General features: G+C 39.2%; 1 protein-coding gene across 1 annotated transcript in view; it reads left to right on the top strand.

The window, feature by feature from the left end:
- The first annotated feature begins 266 nt into the window (after window positions 1-266).
- Window positions 267-19,811, top strand: part of BEST3 (bestrophin 3) — a 42,987-nt gene continuing 23,442 nt past the window's right edge. The window contains exons 1-5 of the mRNA XM_004386437.3: window positions 267-478; window positions 2,499-2,667; window positions 5,936-6,030; window positions 6,488-6,721; window positions 18,920-19,074. Of these exons, the coding sequence (XP_004386494.1) occupies window positions 2,516-2,667; window positions 5,936-6,030; window positions 6,488-6,721; window positions 18,920-19,074 (636 nt within the window). The 5' untranslated portion in view covers window positions 267-478; window positions 2,499-2,515. The remainder of the gene's footprint in view (window positions 479-2,498; window positions 2,668-5,935; window positions 6,031-6,487; window positions 6,722-18,919; window positions 19,075-19,811) is intronic.

Below are 19,811 nucleotides of genomic sequence, written 5' to 3'. Positions count from 1 at the left end.
TTCCTTTTTTTTTTTTTGGCTGGTGGAGCCTCTGCAGAACACTTTATGGGCAAATGGACCTTTCTTCCTTGATCCCAGAATAGAGTCAAAATGAAAATAACACACTTAAACAGCCCAGGATCTTCCCGTCATGCCGACTTCTCATTCAAAGCAGTACTTTGGATGGCAGGTGGAGTTATAATTATAGATTAGAAAAAAAAAACAACAGCAGCAGCTGTTGCTTCTGTTTGTCCCCAGCTATAACTGTCATCAGTGGGCAAATTGGTATAAACAGGCCTCCACAGTGGAAAACCATTTAACCCCTGCGCTTGTCACACTCCAGGTCCACTCAGTGGACAGAGGACAGAAAGCAAATCTGACTGTGCATGAGTGAAGGGTGAAACCGAGGGGGCAGCACCAACCCAAAGGCACCTCTTTAGGGGGAGTCTGAAATTTGAAGATTTTCTTTCCTGTCGGAGACTCCAAACCACATAAATAGGTTAGTGTACAAAGTGTATACCTATGCATTTTAATTCTGACCTCTATTCTAGGTCATTTTAGTTTTTCTGACAAAAGTTAACTAGAAGGATGAACTATTGAATGAAAGAAAGTTATATGAGGACTGTCTTTTGTTTTGTTTTTTTAAAAAAAATACTATGCCCATGAGAACAGATTATGCAATGGGCCTAATTTTTTATGCTCTTTTTCCAATTTTGGCTGTTTTCTCATTAGACAAATAGACAAGGTAGAGATGGAGAAGTGAAATCGGTTTTGTGGCATGAGTCCCGTCACTTCGTAATGCCTCGTACTTATTCCAAAAGGTCCTGGTTTCTTAATTAAAATCAGTAATGTTGAAGGCTAAGTTTGTGATTCCGGAAAAATACTGTAAATGTAGATCCAGAGTTTCATTTAGTAGATAAAATGGTCAAATTAGAGTTGGATTGCTTTCTTAGCTTTAATAAGGACACAACATTTTCTTGTTTGTGATAAAATGGGTGAAGTAGGCTACTTTGCAGAAGAAATCTGCTGTAGAATTTATTTCTCATGTCTAGTTGAATTCTACCTAAAAGATCCATGATTTCAGTCTCGGTAGCTTTAAACACTTTCCTCATAGATCCTTTCAAGAAAACCAAGATTTCAAAGAAATCTCATTTTATCTGAGCATGCTCTATGTTGGAGGGTAGTTGAGAAGGATTTTCAAATACGTGTTAGCTCTGGACCTGAATGGCTAATGTCTCAGTGAAAAGCGATGGAATTCTGGAGCACTTACTGGAAACTTGCCTTTGGGGCCCAGTTCTCATCCAACTACGTCCATGGAACCGGCCCAAGTAGAGAATCAAAACCAAACCCATTACTGTCTAGTCAATTCCATGTGTTACAGAGTAGAAGTACTCCGTAGGATTTTCTTGGCTGTAATCTTTTTTTTTTTAATGGAAGCAGAGTACCAGGCCTTTCTTCTGTGGCACCTCTGGGTGGGTTCAAACCGCCAATCTGTAGGCCAGTAGTAATAATAAAAAAAAAAAAAACACCGTTGCTGTCCAGTCAATTCTGACTCATAGCAATCCTACAGGACAGAGTAGAACTGCCCTATAGGATTTCCAAGGAGCGGCTAGTGGATTTGAACTGCTGACCTTTTGGTTAGCTGCTGAGCTCTTTACTACTGCACCACCTGGGCTCTTGTAGGTTAGTAGTCAAGCATAAACCATTTGTGCCACCGAGGGACCTTAGTAGAAAGACTCCTTAAATGATAACCTCATTTTGTTCAGTTCCAAACAGAAAGTGATGCATCCCTAAGTATTTTATGCAAGATTTTTCATCAGGAAAGTGCCCCTTTCTTAATATCACTGTGACCCAACATTTTTGCTATTTGAAGTGCACAGACTGCTAACCAAGCACTCAGAGCTCCACTAGAGAGATACCCACATCCAAATGAAACCAGCAAAGGTAACTCATCAATTTAATTTTCACAAAGGGCTTGCTTCTTTCCAACAGTACCCCTGGTTTCAAAGAGGAGAGCCACAGCTCCCCTTAGGAAGTTTAAGGGTAAAATATCTCTTTACAGTACTTTAGCAAATAGAGACCCAAACAATAATTTTGGCAACTGTTTTTGAAAACATTAATTAGTATACCATCTCAAGTTCCCTAAATCTTCCCGTGGATTAAGAAAATAAGTGATATATGACTTTATAATGTCTCTCATATATCCCATTTATTCATTCAAATGTTTTCTGAGCAATGGCTTATATAATCTGAAACTAAGATTTAGCAATTAAGGCAAGTTTAAGATTTCCAGTATTATTCCTTCCAGAGACCCCTTTCCACCCTTTTTCTGCTAAAAGATTTAGCACTGAGATGCTGATTATCTGCAAGTTCCAAACTGTACAGATTGTTCTCTTCCCTGAGAAAGCCAAAGGGGATATAGCTGGCTGGTAGATGGCTTGAGTTTCTTTTGGTATACAGATTTATGCTCTGTCTTAAACATTATTTTTTACTTGTGTTTTGTCTTCTTGCTCTTCTAGAAAAAAATCTATCCAAGATGACTGTCACTTACTCCAGTAAAGTAGCAAATGCAACATTTTTTGGATTTCACAGGTTACTCCTAAAGTGGAGAGGCAGCATCTACAAACTACTATACAGGGAATTTATTGTTTTTGCTATTCTTTACACAGCGATAAGTTTGGTATACAGGTACTTTTCTTTGCATGTCTCCTTATATGGCCATCAAGTATCACGTAAGAATACAGTCTCAAAAATCTGAACCCTCTGGTTGCTGCTGACTTTTGCATTATGTAACCTCTTCTTTTGCATGAACCTCTCTGGTGTCGTCCTCTCCTCAGGACAGGGTATTTGAATCCATACCCAACCATTTTTAGGATGTTAAGGAGACTCTGTCATGTTCAGGTGGCCCTGATTCCAGCCCCATATTAATTATTGGGTATTTAATTAGGTATTATCATGCTTTAAGAATGCTGCTCTAGGCATAAAACAGAAGATTTGTCTTTAGATCTTGACTATGTAATGATTTTGAATGGCAAAGTCCATAGATGAATAATTATTTGTGCCTCTCTCAATATGTCATTTGTAGTTTGAATTTGTGATTGAGAGCTTGTATCAACTACATATGTAATTAACATGTTTGTGAATAGTGTCTGTTAGGTAGCGTTCCTTCATTTTGCCTGAAATGACAACCTTACCAATACCTCGACGGAAAAAAAGACCTCAAGACTAATTTACTTTCTTTATATCTCCGAATTCAGCACATTTTATCATAAAAGCAGATGCTTATTCTTTATAACATTACAACCTGTACCTGTCAGACTGACAGAAAATTTGAGCAATATCATGTCCAATAAATACTTTTATGACTAAAAGTTATAGTCTTAATAAAATTTTATCAGTATTGTGAAAGGGAAGCTTTATGAGTTTTATTATTAAAATTGTTAGCATACTTTCGTCACTGAAAGAAGCTAAAATTTAAAACAGGAAAGCTGAAGGTTTTTGAGGCTATATTTACACCTTTTCTGTGTACATTACTGTTACTTCTGCCACAGATGAACAACTGTGTGTATCCTTGCTGTCACCTGCATTCTTCCTTAGAGCAACAGGACCCCATTTACAAAAGAGGGATATTAATTTAGCTGGTTGATAATTTTCAAGAGTAAAATAGGAAGAGCTATTTTCTACCCATCCAAACTACTCTTCAAAACAAATGTGTATATTGGTATACATTTTGGCAAAATGTCTTTAAAAGGAAAGTTTTAATAAAAACCTCTAATAATTTTTCAGATACAGCTTATGTAATGTGATATTATTTTACCAGTTTATTTATGTGTCACCTAACCCTTCAGAATCTGAAATGGTGGAAGACACAATGATGTTTCAGGGTAACTGTCTCATTAGTTTATTTTTACTTATGTAAATTTATTGCTGCTATTGCTGCTCAGAATAGCATAAAACAGTTGCAGTGTAGCCAGAAATGCTCCACGCGGCCGCAACTTTTGCCTCAGTACCATACTTATACCCCATAAAATTGTATGTACGTGTTTTTTCTAAAGACAAAGTGCGTACAACTACTACAATAATCATTAGGTCAAGTCATCCTTCATTTTTTTAAAGTTCAAGTATAAAACTTGTCAAAATCCTTATATCCTGAACAGTGTTACAACAACAAATACAGGCTGAAGTTGTCAAGAAAGTCAAACAGACCTGTGGAAAAATAACTAGCTTCATTCTCATGTCTACCAATGGCCTTAAGTGTGTTTTTTTTGTTAATTCTATTATACGTAAATAATAACAGTAAAAATCATAAGGCAGAACCATAATTTATTAATTTGGCTATATTTCTTCCCATTTTTGGATGCACTTGACAAAAGAATCTCTGCAGCACTTTCTAGCTATTAAAATTTCTGTGTGTATGTTAGCTAAATATTTTCTTTGGCAGATATTAATAATAGCAACCATTTTATTACCAACTAACTACATGGCCATATGATAAGTGATTTTACTTATATTATTTCATCGTTATAACATCCCTGAAACATAGATATTATTATTAGAAATAAGAAGACCGAGGCTGTATGTACAGTAAAACCTGTGAGAGCCAGAACTCGACAGGTCCGCCTTATTTTTCCAGGTCTGGAGTCTTACAAGTTTTCTGCCTTTGACAGGGTGTAGTCTTACCACTTTTCTAGCGCTTGTTTTCGTGGAAAATATTTGAGTTTTCCTTCTCTGACGGGTTTCCACCTTACACAGATTCCAGCTTTTGCAGGTTTTACTGTAATTTAAAAATATGCTCAAGGTACAAATCTGTAATTGTCAGGTCTGAGATTCAAACTTGGGTTCGTCTGATCCTAAAGTGCATGCTTTCCATGTTTAAATCCTCTTTGACTATTTTATTCGAGTATCAGAAACCAAACTGTAACTTGTCATCAGCATGACCCTGACAGGCCAACAGTTGGTGCCTCTTGTCCACCTCCCTGAGTTCAGTAATGCTGACACCTCCTCCAAAGCTAAGGCAGAAACTCCAAACCCAGGCACACCTGCACACCTTCTTTGTCAGTACTACAAGATCCCAGCAGGTCTTCATCTGCAATCTGATTGGTTGTTCCCTGTTATCTCATTATCCCTCTGCTTCTTCTGTCAAAGTTCTGCTTACCCAAATGGGCCTTTGACGCTTGTTCTAATGGATGTTTCCTAGGGATTCCGCCCACCCTTGGAACAGCTGCACTCATTAATCTATGCAAATTAAGCTGTCCACATTTTTACATTATTATTAACCTGACTTCTGACATTTCTTCTCTGAATCTCTTTCCTCCAATATAAATATCAATAACAGTCCCATTAAATGTTCTTAGATTTAACAATACCAGAAAATGGGTTTGGGCAGCTTGGGTCAGATCTATAACATAAATTTTGAGACAGCAACTAAGTTTAATAATAAAAAGTTTTCATTTCTAATTGTTAAACCTGGTTTTTCTTTATATTTAAAATAATTGTGGGCTTTGAAATAAACAATTATAATATTCCTTGAATTACAACATATATAATCAAGAACGTGCTGAGTAGCAAATTGAGGATAAAGTAAGATCAAGATGTCAAATTCAAGGTTATTATTTAACAGTTAGTTAGCAATAAACCTAATCCAGATCTTGCTCCAAATCCAATGCATCAACCATATAAAAGTTTTAAAACATAAAATTGAAAAATTAAAATGGTTCATAAATCCCACTATTTCATGACCAATGACACTTATGTACTAAGAACTTTAGCACATAAATTAAGCAATTAAAAAGCTTTTGAGACACATCAGCTCAGGTAAAAAGAAAAAAAGTTATCGCTCATTGTAAAAAGCAAAATTAAGATTATTTGTGCTTAATTGTTTGCACTTAATGTCACTTGCAAAGCAGGTGCAGAAGTATAATATCATAAAGGGCTGTGCATTTTATTTTTGCTCCAGATTGTTACTTACAGGAGCCCAAAAACGTTACTTTGAAAAATTATCAATTTACTGTGACAGATATGCTGAACAAATTCCAGTAACCTTTGTGCTTGGTAAGTATAGGTCACACGCAGAATGTAGCCCCACAGCTGTCTCCGTTAGGATGACACCGATGACTCTGCATGGGAGTGTTTCCAAGCTGAGAGGCATGCCCAAAAACCCACTGCTTGCAATAGAACCACAGTCATCCATAAGATTTGCCTTCAGGGCTGCTTTCGCTAAATTAACACCAAACAAGTTTGAGGTAATAATCTGCTCTTGGACAATCAAGCTTTCTCTCCACTAACGCCATTTTTGCAGTCAACATATGAGTTCTAATACTCACTTACTGGGTGCCATGGCATTGCCAGGTACAAATGTATATATTTTATTCTGGAGGGCAAAATCATAAGACATGGATAACATCTTTTTATATCCCAGCCCCCAAAAAAGGCTAAAATTCTGCTAAAAGCATCAGTGTTGCTGTGTCTGCTGTAAGAAATCGGTTTATGATTTCCTGTTATTCTACAGGATTTTATGTTACTTTGGTAGTGAACCGATGGTGGAACCAGTTTGTGAATCTGCCCTGGCCAGACAGGCTGATGCTCCTCATCTCCAGCAGTGTTCTTGGGAGTGACGAGCATGGGCGCTTGCTCAGAAGGACGCTGATGCGCTATGTAAATCTCACGTCCCTGCTCATCTTCCGCTCAGTGAGCACAGCTGTGTACAAAAGGTTTCCAACAATGGATCATGTGGTTGAAGCAGGTATTGTGAACAGCTTTTCCTTCCATAGGCTCTTCTCAACATTTGAAATTCCTTTGAAAATTCCCTTTATTTATTCATTCATTTAAGAAACATTTATTGATTGCCTACTATGTACCAGAAGGAGCCCTGGTGGGGCAATGGTTAAGCGCTGAGCTGCTAACCGAAAGGTTGGCAGTTTGAAACCACCAGTCACTCTGTGGAAGATAGACCTGGGACTACAGCCTAGGAAGCCCTATGGAGCAGTTCTACTCTGTCATACAGGGTTGCTATGAGTTGAAAATCGACTCAAAGGCACCGAACAACCATGTACCAGAAACGGTCTAAAGACACAAAGATGAATGATATAGTTTCTGCCCTACAAAAGTTTACGCTGGGGGGGCGGGGCGGAGGGGAAACAGCACAGTCACATTGCCTTTGTTGTTGTTGTTAGGTGCCGTCGAGTTTGTTCCAACTCATAGCGACCCTATGTACAATAGAAGGAAACACTGTCTGGTCCTGTGCCATCCTCATAATCCTTGTTATGCTTGATCCCGTTGTTGCAGCCACTGTGTCAGTCCACCTTGTTGAGGGTCTTCCTCTTTTTCCCTGACCTTCTACTTTACCGAGCATGATGTCCTTCTCTAGAGACTGGTCCCTCCTGATAACATGTCCAAAGTATGTGAGACGTAATCTCACCATCCTTGCTTCTAAGGAGCATTCTGGTTATACTTCTTCCAAGACAGATTTGTTCGTTCTTTTGGCAGTCTATGGTATATTCAATATCGTTTGCCAACACCATAATTCAAAGGCATCAATTCTTCTCCTGTCTTCCTTATTCATCGTCCAACTCCCTATGTATATGAGGCGATTAAAAACACCATGGCTTGGGTCAGGCGCACCTTAGTCTTCAAGGTGACATCTTTGCTTTTCAACACTTTAAAGAGGTCTTTTGCAGCAGATCTGTCCATTGCAATGCATCTTTTGATTTCCTGACTACTGCTTCCATAGGTGTTGATTGTAGATGCAAATAAAACGAAATCTTTGACAACTTCAATCTTTTCTCCGTTTATGATGATGGTGCTTATTGGTCCAATTGTGAGGATTTAGTTCTCTTTATGTTGAGGTGTAATCCATACTGAAGGTTGTAGTCTTTGATCTTCATCAGTAAGTGCTTCAAGTTCTCTTCACTTTCAGCAAGCAAGGTTGTGTCATCTCCATATCGTAGGTTGTTAATGAGTCTTCCTCCAATCCTGATGTCCCGTTCTTCTTCATATAGTCCAGCTTCTTGGATTATTTGCTCAGCATACAGATTGAATAGGTATGGTGAAAGGATACAACCCTGACACACACCTTTCCAGACTTTAAACCATGCGGTATCCCCTTGTTCTGTTTGAACAACTGCCTCTTGATCTATGTACAGGTTCCTCATGAGCACAATTAAGTGTTTCGGAATTCCCATTTTTACCAATGTTATCCATAATTTACTGTGATCCATACAGTCAAATGCCTTTGCATAGTCAATAAAACACAGGTAGACATCTTTCTGCTATTCTCTGCTTTCAGCCAGGATCCATCTGACATCAGCAATGCTATCCCTGGTTCCAAGTCCTCTTCTAAATCCGGCTGGAATTTCTGGCAGTTCCCTGTCGATATACAGCTGCAGTCGCTTTTGAATGATCTTCAGCAAAATTTTACTTGCATGTGATATTAATGATATTGTTTGATAAAATTTCCACACTCAGTTGGATCACCTTTCTTGGGAATAGGCATAAATATGGATCTCTTCCAGTTGGTTGGCCAGGTAGCTGTCTTCCAAATTTCTTGGCATAGACAAGTGAGCACTTCCAGTGCTGCATCCGTTTGTGAAAACATCTCAATTAGTATTCCATCAATTCCCAGAGCCTTGTTTTTTTGCCAGTGCCTTCAGTGCAGCTTGGACTTCTTCCTTCAGTACCATTGGTTCCTTATCATGTGCTGCCTCCTGAAATGGTTGAATGTCGACCAATTCTTTTTGGTATAGTGACTCTGTGTATTCCTTCCATCTTCTTTTGATGCTTCCTGTGTGGTTTAATATTTTCCCAGTAGAATCTTTCAATATTGCAACTCGAGGCTTCAATTTTTTCTTCTGCTCTTTCAGCTGGAGAAATGTCTTTAGGTCAATACAGCAATTATTATATGCTTATTAAAAACAATCTGTAATATTACCATACATTTTTCTAGCACTTTGTAGTTTATTCACTTTCACAGACACTATTTCATTTGGACCTCAGAAAAACAGGAGAAAATTAGGAAACAGATTCAGAGAGGTTATGACCTGCCCTGGAGCACACTGCTAACAAAAGGGAGAGTCAGCATTGCAACTCAGGCGCAGAACTGCCAAGTTAATGCTTGTCCTACTACGTGAGCTGATTCTGGTAGGAGCCAGCCGTGAGGGTTCCCATCTAGGCAGACCCTGAGAGGTGGCAGTAGAAGGCTGCTGCACTGTGGATCTGTTATATCCCCTATTCCACAAAGTAGATGCGGTCATTCTATCTGGGCTCCTGGGCACAGTATGCTGAGAACAAATCATGCTTGAAAAGTGCTTCTCTTTGTTGTGTTAATGTTTAGCAAAGAAGCTGTTAACCCAGCCTTCAACAGTGTGAGGATTAAATGAGATAATGCCCGACAGGTGCTGAATAAATAAATGTTAGTTGCTGTGGCTGGGTTGCTGTTAATAGGACTAATAACCCAAAACCCGCTGCTGTAGAGTAGATTCTGACTCATAGCAACCCTGTAGGACAGAGTAGAACTGCCCCATAGGGTTTCCAAGGCTGTAATCTTTATGGAAGCAGACTGCAACATCTTTCTTCTGCGAAGCCGCTGGTGGGTTCGAACCGCCAACATTTTGGTTGGCAGCTGAGCACTTTAATCACTGTGCCACCAGGGCTCCTTTAATAGGCCTGACAGCTTGTTGGAATGTATTATTGACTGTATAAATGATCGAAGAACGGTGAGATGATTCAGTCTTTGTATTGGGTACAGTCTCAAATTAGGGTGCTGTACCCAGTTTCCTTTACTTTTTTTTATTATGATTTAGGTGAGAGTTAGCATAGCAAATTAGTTTCTCATTAAACAGTTAATACACAAATTGTTTTGTGACACTGGTTGCCAACCTGAGGATGTGTCAACACTCTCCCCTTCTCCACCCCAGTTTCCCTGTTTCCATTCTTACAGTTTTCCCGTCCCTTCCAGCCTTCTCGTCTTTGCTTTGGGCTGCTGTGCCCGTTAGTCTTGTATACATGATTGAACTATGAAGCGTGTCCCTCATGTTTGTTATTGTTGGCCCTATAAGCCTGTCTAATCTTTGTCTGAAGGGTGAGCCTCAGGAGTGACTTCAGTACTGAGTTGAAATGGTGTCCAGGGGCCATACTCTCGGAGTTTCTCCAGTCTCTGTGAGACCAGCAAGCTTGAACTTTTGTTTGTGTGTGTGTGTGTGTGTGTGTGTGTGTGAATTTGAAATTTTGTTCTACATTTTTCTCCCGCTCTGTCCAGGACCCTCTATTGTGCTCCCTGCCAGAGCAGACAGCAATGGTAACTGGGTACCACATAGGTGTTCTGGGCTCGTTCTGGTGGAGGTTGTGGTAGTTGTGGTCCATTAGTCCTTTGGACTAATCTTTCCCTTGTGTCTTTGGCCTTCTTCATTCTCCTTTGCTCCAGCCAGGATGAGACCAATGGATGTATCTTAGACGGCTGCTCGCAGGCTTTTAAGACCCCGGTTGCTACTCACCACAGTCGGATATAGAACATTTTCTTTATAGACTATGTTATGCCAGTTGAGCTAGATGTCCCCCAAGAACATGGTCCCCAGCTCTCAGCTCAGTAGCTCAGTCTCTCAGGGTGTTTGGATGTGTCTGTGAAGCTTCTAGGACTTTGCCCTGGTCAAGCTGTGCTGACTTCCCCAGTATTGTGTACTGTCTTACTTCTCTAGTCTGCTTTTCTGAAATGTCCTTGAAAATAGAAAAGATTTTTTAAGAATAGTTTGTTTGTTTGTTTTTGGAGATACTTTGTTGGCTTTTATTTTTGCTTGTTTTGTTTTACTTTCATAGGTGAACAATATAGCATAGTGGCTAAAGCTCAGAATAAGGGTTAGAATCCTTACTCTACCACTAACTAGCTAGATGACCTTGTGCAAGTTACCCAACCTTTCTGTGCCTCAATTTCCTCATCCCTAAAGTGGACATGTAATGGTTTATAATAGCACCTGTCTTACAGGCTTGTTGTGAGAACTGAATGAGTTACTCTTTGCAAAGTGTTTAGAGCAATGCCTGGCACATGGTAAACGCTATGTGAGTTCTTGCTATTACTAAGGAAATATCTAGTCTAATTGTATAACATAGCACTTCAGTCACTTTAGAAGACTCATTTTTGATATGGCGTCCTGGGTCTTCTTGATCCATTTGACCAGGAGGTTATGGAAGTCCAGGTAGAAATAAGGAAGGAGTGGTGTAGGTGAGGTTGTTAGGGGTGCAAAGTATGATGGGAAAGAGTCATGGGGTGCCACAAGTTGGTTAAGGATTTAGGTGGAGGGTGTGAACGACCCGGCAAACTCACTGGTGTAGTGTATTAAACCAGTAGGCATTTTTAAAAATTAACTGCTACCTCTTCCTCCAAATTTAAAAGTTGAATACTGCTTCAGAATGACCAAGTTGAAAAAAAAAATGCTATTTTATAACGAAATGTCTTACCCTAATGTCTAAAGGATCAAATACAATAAGTAATCACCTCCTCTGTGAGCTATTGTCATTTGAAGAAAGACATAGAAACAAATAAGAAAGACTTGACCCATTCCAAATTGATGAGTAAGAGGTAAAGTTTACTTAGATGAGTAAAGATGATATTTCTCTCTTCCTGACGGACGCTTCCTTGGAATGAAGAGAGTACGTTCTGACAGGAATTAGACGCCAGGCTCAATTCTCAGAGCAGATCTCATTCTCTGAGTGTCACCTTTGTATTAAAAGCACATCGGGAGGAAGCCAGGATGGCTGGCAGTGGAGAGGCCTTCGGGCCCTCTGATCAGGCATAAGCTCAAGGGGTGTTGAGCTGAGGTCAGGTGTTGGGGACAAGTGGACCCAGTGAAGCAATAGGAGAATGTGATTTCATTTTGTTTAGGTGTATTTTTCATAATACCATGGCCTACTCCTTGTAAAACTTAGCAAATGTCTCTCATGTATTTGTATTCAGCTTTTTTCCCTTTCCAAGGCATTAACCTCTCTTCCTCTAACCACCAATTACCCCACCATTCCAAGAGACTCTCAAGATCAGTCATTCACTTGATGTGCCCGTAAGCTTCTGTCTCCAGGTGTGATCCATAGAGCCATAGGGCCTCTACATCTTGGATAACTTGAATTGTTAATTTAAAATGCAGACTCCTGGGCCCCACCTTAGACTTAATCAGAGCATCCAGATGTAAGGCCTAGGAACCTGCCTATGTTGTTTTCGTCTATACACTGAAGTTTAAGCTGTACTGATGTGAATCTTTTCTGAGATACTTTTTCAACCCTTTTTCTCACCCTTGGGGCAAAAGGCTTTGACAACCACCAAGTATTTCATTACTAATACAAAGCAACAACAATTAAGAAGGAGAGTGATTCAAAGTTATAGCCATGTGGGAGGCTCCAGTATTATAAAGAGAGGCTTTGGGTAGCAGTCTGGTCAGAGGACACTATCTAGCGAATTTGTGTTTGAGTTGTTTGGACATAACAAGCATTGTTTTGACTTAGATTTATTTGTTTGTTTGGAGTGGCCGAGGCAGGGAGAAAAGAGAACTGATGAGCCCATTACTGATTACCTCGGCAAAAAGGTCCCTTTTGCTCTCTAGCATTTTTGAAAGTCAGGAAAAGAGTTTAGTGGAACAGCTTGTGCCCCCAGGAATATAAGGTTTGTGTGTTCAGCGGCAAGGCAAAGGTCACAAGCCACCACCCTCTAAGTTGGGAGAGATGCTTCAGAGGCCAGGTCTCCACGGCCAGCCCCATGGCCAGCCATCTGGGTGGGCACCCTCTCTGTGGACGGGCAGTGCTGGCTCCCCAAGCTTCCTGCTCCTTTCTCCAGCAGATGACTGACTCAGAGTCTTCATGTGGGGCCAGTTTCCAAGCTCTTCCAACTGGACACATGCCTCCACCATTGCCTGGCTGTCCCATTCCTATGCCAAGGTCTCTAGGAAGAATAGGAAGTTCAGGGATGCCGGAAAATGTTTGTCAAATCCCCTGAGCCCAGAGCCAAGCACCTGCTCTGCCTGAGGGCAAAAAGAGCTGTAAGTAAACTGCAGGGGGCCCAAAGGGGTGGGGGCAGAGAAAGGGGGGGATGCTGAAGGCACAAAAGAAATTTCTTGTCAGCTGACTCCCCGACATAAAATAATCTGAAGGAGAAGTACAAGTTCCAAACTTTAAAACCCATTAACCAAACCAAATCAAATCCATTGCTGTCAAGTCAATTCTGACTCATGGTGACCCTATGTGACAGAGTAGAACCGCTCCATAGGGTTTTCTTGGCTGTAATCTTTATGGCTGCAGATCGCCAGGCCTTTCTCCCTCACAGCCACTGGGTAGGTTCGAACTGCCAACCTTTAGGTTAGTAGTCAACCATCTATAAGATATTGTTAAAAATCAATATTGCTTTAAAAATGCAGATTCCCGTGTTCCACCCACAGAGATTCAGATTCTGTAGATCAGGGGTGGAGTGAAGAAATCTGTACATTTCATAAGTTCATGGAGACTCTGATCACACTCTGAGAAACAACGGACTTTAAGGTAATGGAGTTTCCCTCCAACCTCTTCTCCCTCTTGCTCAGGGAGGGGCCTTGCCTACATGGATTCAGTGCTGGCCAGGAGAAAACAAATGAGAGGGCTGAGGGAATGAAAACTAATATCTCCTTTGGAAGGTGACCCTTGAATGGATCTCCACGTGCCAGGTTACTTACCTGCTGGTCCCTAGACGCTTCTTGCTTTTAAGCTGACAGTCAACTTACATTATTCTTGGAAATAAAAAGATCAAAATGCATTCTATAGGGGAATATATATATATATTTGTTTATTTAAAATGGATATGAGTTGTTTATTTTAAAGGAACATCAAAATGTGTGTGTGAATATATATATGTATACATACATGTTGATGCTACAACTCATATGTCAGGCTTAAATTTCTCCAATTCCAAAAAGGGCTTTTATTCTGTTCACATGAAAATAGAAATAGAACAATTCAAAATAATGTCTGTTATGCTGAAAACTCCCTGAACTGATCTGTTATCAAACAGTTATTTACAAGAGAGACTGCAATATAGTTGCTATTTTTTAGCCTATTCCTGCAAACCTGCCCTGGAAAATTCCAGTTATTCCAATCCCTTCCCTAGAAGATGTTAATTGTTCCAAGCCATACCCACGGCCATCGAGTCAATTCTGACTCATAGCGCCCCTATAGGACAGAGTAGAACTGCCCTCATAGGTTTCCCAAGGCTGTAAATCTTTACAGAAGCAGACTGCCACACTTTATAAACCTTCTGGTTAACAGCCCAGTGCTTAACCACTACACCACCAGGGCTCCTGTATTCCAAGCCAAGCCAGGTGCAAAATGTCAGATTTTCACCAATTCCAGTGATGGCTTTAGTTGAGCGCTTATATTATGGTGTTTGACTGAACCAAAACATTTTATCTAGTGTTTCACAGTGATCAGACAAAGAAAATACTTCTCTTCAAAATTACTCATCAGTAGCATAAATTTAGGTAAATGAGAAATTATACACATTCCTCTAAAAGAACCATCACCAAAGCTGATGTTAAACCTGTCATGCGTGTACTCATACAACAAAAATGTATTGAGAAGTACTATATGCCAGGTACTGTGCTGAGCACTGGGAGTACAGCTGTGAGCAAGAAGGGATATGGTCCCTGTCCTCAAGAATCAGTAACAATGACACTAATCCTTTCTTACTTTAATAATTTTGAAGCAAGTACAAATATATTTAGAGCTAAATTCCACATCTCTACATTACATCTCTATTTAAAATAGATATTATCTTTCTGTGTTTGGTAGTCCACAAGGGTGGTTAGAGTATGTAAAATTTAAGGAAAGGGCTCCCTTTACTTTTCTTAAAAGTCCTGGAATCTTAAAATGAAATTCCTTGAAACTTCTTCTATGACTAGAGAGAGACTGGTGAGGCCCCGTTGGAATCTTTAGTGACACTTATGTTTAACAGGCATTAATTCAACCAAGAATGCCCCAGTTGTTAAGTGGTTGTTGAGATAAAAGTTCTAACTTTAGACGCACTGGCTGGAAAGCAAATCAATACCTAACATAGCCTTAGAGGTGAGGATAATGCCCACATTCTGAAAAAGATCATTGGTCTCTGGTTAAAATGGCCTGAAGTGCTCATTAGAATAACATTCCATTTAATAACAGATGTTCTTTAATCTATTTGACCAACAATCTAGAAATTTTCTTTCAATTGACCAGTAACTTGATTTCTAAAGATGGACTTGCTTTGGATAAGATGTGTAACCCTGTAGGAAATAACACAAATTATTCCTGTATGTACATTATTTGAGGATACATCTTTCTGATTCATCTTTCATAACACCTAGCAAAGTATTCAATAAACTTGGGCTGAAAACTAAAAATCACCAGCTTCCCTCTCTCTACATGTTACCTTTCAATCAGTGGACATGCAACATGGAGGGGAGGGCGTTAGTGTTTGCACAAAAGAAACCATCTCTATGCCTGTTTGCTTTCTGCTTTGAAGTCAAGAAGGGATATGCTGCTGTTGTTGTTGTTGTTAGGTGCCTTCCGGTTGGTTCCAACTCATAGCAACCCTACGTACAACAAAACGAAACACTGCCCAGTCCTGCCCCATCCTCACAATCATTGCTATGCTTGGGCCCATTGTTGCAGCCACTGTGTCAATCTATCTCTTTGAGGGTCTTCCTCTTTTTCACTAACCCTCTGCTTTACCAAGCATGATGTCCTTCTCCAGGGACTGGTCCCTCCTGATAACATATCCAAAGTACATGAGATGAAGTCTCACCATCCTTGCTTCCAAGGAACACTCTGGCTGTACTTCTTCCAAGACAGATTTGTGTGTTCTTCTGGCAGTCCACGGTATATTCAATATTCTTTGCCAACACCAGAATTCAAATGCATCAATTCTTCTTTGGTCTTCCTTATTCATTGTCCAGCTTTCACATGCATGTGAGGTGATTAAAAACATCATGGCTTGGGTCAGGCACAACTTAGTCCTCAGAGTGACATCTTTGCTTTTCAATACTTTAAAGAGGTCTTCTGCAGCAGATTTGCCCAGTGCAATACATTGTTTGATTTCTTGACTGCTGTTTCTGTGGGCATTGAATGTGGATCCGAGTAAAATGAAATCCCTGATGACTTCAATATTTTCTATTTTTTTTACATCAGTGTTTATCAGGATGTTGTTTATTGGTCCAGTTGTGAGGATTTTTGTTTTCTTTATGTAGAGGTGTAATCCATACTGAAGGCTGTGGTCTTTGATCTTCATCAGTAAGTGCTTCAAGTTCTCTTTACTTTCAGCAAGCAAGGGTGTATCATCTGCATATTGCAGGTTGTTAATAAATCTTTCACCAATCCTGATGCCCCATTCTTCTTCGTATAATCCAGCTTCTTGGATTATTTGCTCAGCATATATTTAATCCACAATTTAATCCATACTCTTGAATAAAATATAACCAGAGATGAAGTTATTCTGTGGTCAAATAACAGAGATTACAGCCAGTATACAAACGGGCTCCTGTTTTTAAATTTCACTATAAATCCCAAGAATATAATTGATAGAGACAATCGATATGATATGTCTGAGAAGAAGTTTCTTTTAAAGGAAGAACAGCTGCAGCAAGTCTTTAAGCATAAAGCCAAGACAGGTCAAATTTATCTAGTAACTTCTTGTAATAAAATTTAATCATGCTCCAAAAGTCTTTAAAAAAAAAAAAGCAGATTAGGTGTCTGGATCATACAACAACTTCGACTGCACTGAGAAACAAGTAGAGAATTACTAGGCTCATTTTGATTTTGGACCTCCAGAGATAGTTCAATTCTCCAGGCATGGGCAGAGCCTTTCTAAGCTAGTGTAAATAACCTGAGTATTATCTCAAAGTAGCCTTCTGTTGGTAAATATTGACTTAGTATTTGTTGCTCTGTTTATCTCAAATACTGAGTGAACAAAGTCTTTATTTAGTAGGGCACAAATTTTCAAACATTGATGAGTGTCAAAATTTACTGCAGAGCTTACTAAGCATGCAACTATTTTGGACTCAATTCCATTAAATCACCCAGGAAGATTTACAAGAATGCTGATGCCTGTACCTCACCAATTGAATCAGAATCTCAGGGGATAAGGCCCTGGTAGTTTCTAAAACTATCTACAGGAGATTCTAAAGGGCAGACCTGGATTTAGAATTCTTGCCCTATTGAGTCTGATTTAGTAGGTCAGGGTAGCTCTCAGCTCTCTCCATGTTTAACAGGTGTCATAGATGATTCTAATACCCATGGTCCATGGACCTTATTCTCAAATACACTGGCCTAGGTCATGTCAAAGATCTAGGTAACTCTAAAGCTATGTGGGTCAATGACTCTCAAAATGAGCATCTCCCACTTCTCTTTTTATATCTTTATATCTTAAGAAGTTTAAGTAACACTTCTTAAATAAAAATTGGTCTACACAGTAAGGAGGGAAAATGACTTTGAACAGGATAACCAAATATGTAAACTGACTACAGATGGTTAAAAACATACAATGTGTTATATTAGGGCAAAAATGATTTTAATATGAATGTGTGCTCTCAGACTTTCATTAGCAAATAGTTGAATTTCTGAGACAAAAGTAACTCAAAATTAATATCTAATAAAAATAAATTTTACAAGTAAGCTTTCAATCAGAAAATATGACTAATATTAAATCACATAATTAACATTTTGAAGCCCACTTAAGGTCAAGGAGGTAGGTAGAAGGATAGTCATTGCAGCATTATTTTAATAACAAAAACTTAAAAACAGCTTAAATGCCTATCATAAGAGGACTATTAAATGAAATATGATATTTGATTAACTAGCATGCAGCTTTTTAAAAGAATGGTGCTGCTCTCTACATATTAAGAGAAAAAGATCTCCAATATATAGCTGAAAAGTAGAAGCGAATGGCAAGTTTGTATGTGGTATTTAACTATTTATGTTTACAAAAATAGGTCTATATGAAATTCTACGGTGTTTCGCTAGAAAGATACACAATAAACTGGTCATAGTGATTTTCTCCAGGGAAGGAAACTATGTGGCTAGGGAAAGGTGTCTTACTTTCCCCATTAATATTCCTTTGGCCCTTTTGGACTTTTGCACCATTTGAATTATTCAAAATTTTTTAAAATAAAAGATCCAGTGTAAACTGTAAGCTTTTAAAATGCATCTTTGTGTGAACAAACTCTTGTGCATAGTAGACAGTTAATAAATGTTTGTTTCTTAACTGGCCTTATTCCTCCTCTCCTGTTATTCAAATCTCCTCTTTTCTTGATGTGTGCAGGGAGGATAGTTCAAGTTTCACATAATACAGGCATTATGTTAACCACTTGACATATGTTTATCACCTCAGGTTATGCTGTAACATCCCTGGGAAGTAGACATTATCATCTCTCTTTTACACATAAGAAAACTGAGGCCCAGAGAGGTTGCTGCAAGCTGAAAAATTGTGTATTTAACATATTTATGTATATTAAACTACAGAGGCACTTTTAAAACATATGCCAAATGTTGTGGGAACTATGAAGGTTAATATGCTCTTTGCCCCTCAAATTATCATATTTTATTCTTTTAATCCTAACAATTCTAAATATTATTGTTCCCAACCAAAACCTAGAGAAGAAACCTTCCCCAGCTGTTCTAGTCCACAGTTAACGTCTCCTTACTTCCTACTGGCCTTTTCTATTAGAGATTGCCAGCATGTATTTTAAAACGTAACCGTACATTGCCTCATATATTGATATTTAACATGTGTGTGTATGTACACACACACGTTCTTTGTCTCTAATACAAGTATAAACTACTTGAGACCGGAAATTTTATTTTATATTCAGTATCTCCCCATTATATGCTCACATGTAGAGACTAAAATACTTATGGTAATATATTAGTGCTAATCTAAATCTGTATAATTTAGCTATTTTTCTTTTGTGCAAAGGTTTTATGACAGCAGATGAAAGAAAATTATTCGACAACCTCAAATCTCCTCATCTGAAATATTGGGTTCCATTCATTTGGTTTGGAAATCTCGCAACTAAAGCCCGGAAGGAAGGGAGAATCAGAGACAGTGTTGATCTGCAATCATTGATGACTGTAAGTACATCATACAGGAAAAGATGCCAATCAGAGGCCAAGAGGGACCTGGATATAGCAGACCAGACCAGGAAGAGTCTGCTTTGTTCAGTCCTGGTTCTAAAGAAACCTGAAAGATTGGGCTGGTATTCAAATCCCCAACATACAGGACAGAGATAGCACACAGATTGATTTGTGGTGGTTGTTTGGAAGCTCTGTTTTACATGGAATTATGCTTTGTAATAGGCTCTGTGAGAAAGTACACCTTGATTGATCAGCAATGTCAGACAAGGCTCTGAAGGATATGGCACACTAGCTGTGTATTTGTCAACCCTGGCTCCAGGATCCTAGAATAAAACCTGGAGTAGAGATAAACCTCCCCAGAAGAAAATCAGGAGTTGAAATAAACTTCCCCAAAACTGAGAGTATCCCAAGTTCAAGCCAACTCTTCAGATGCTCCAGTAAGCAAAATAGTGTTTTCCATAAACAAAATAACCCTCAAGTCACTTGAGAACCAAATTGGCCTTCAAGTACTTATGTGAGGGATGGATATATTTGTGCCATCTCAGTCTCATGCCTGGATTAGGCTAAAAGGAGTGAATCAAAAAATAGCCCCTGAGACCATGGTCTTGGGGAACATCTAGCTCAATTGGCATGACATAGCTTATAAAGACAATGCGCTACATTCTACCCTGGTGAGTAGTGTCTGGGGTCTTAAAAGCCTGTGAGCAACCATCTAAGATACTCCACTGGTCTCA

Source organism: Trichechus manatus, unplaced genomic scaffold (genome assembly GCF_000243295.1).
Source record: "Trichechus manatus latirostris isolate Lorelei unplaced genomic scaffold, TriManLat1.0 scaffold00164, whole genome shotgun sequence".
Classification (NCBI taxonomy): Eukaryota; Metazoa; Chordata; class Mammalia; order Sirenia; family Trichechidae; genus Trichechus; species Trichechus manatus.
Note: the sequence above shows the minus strand (reverse complement) of the source record. Positions and strands in the feature narration are given on the sequence as shown.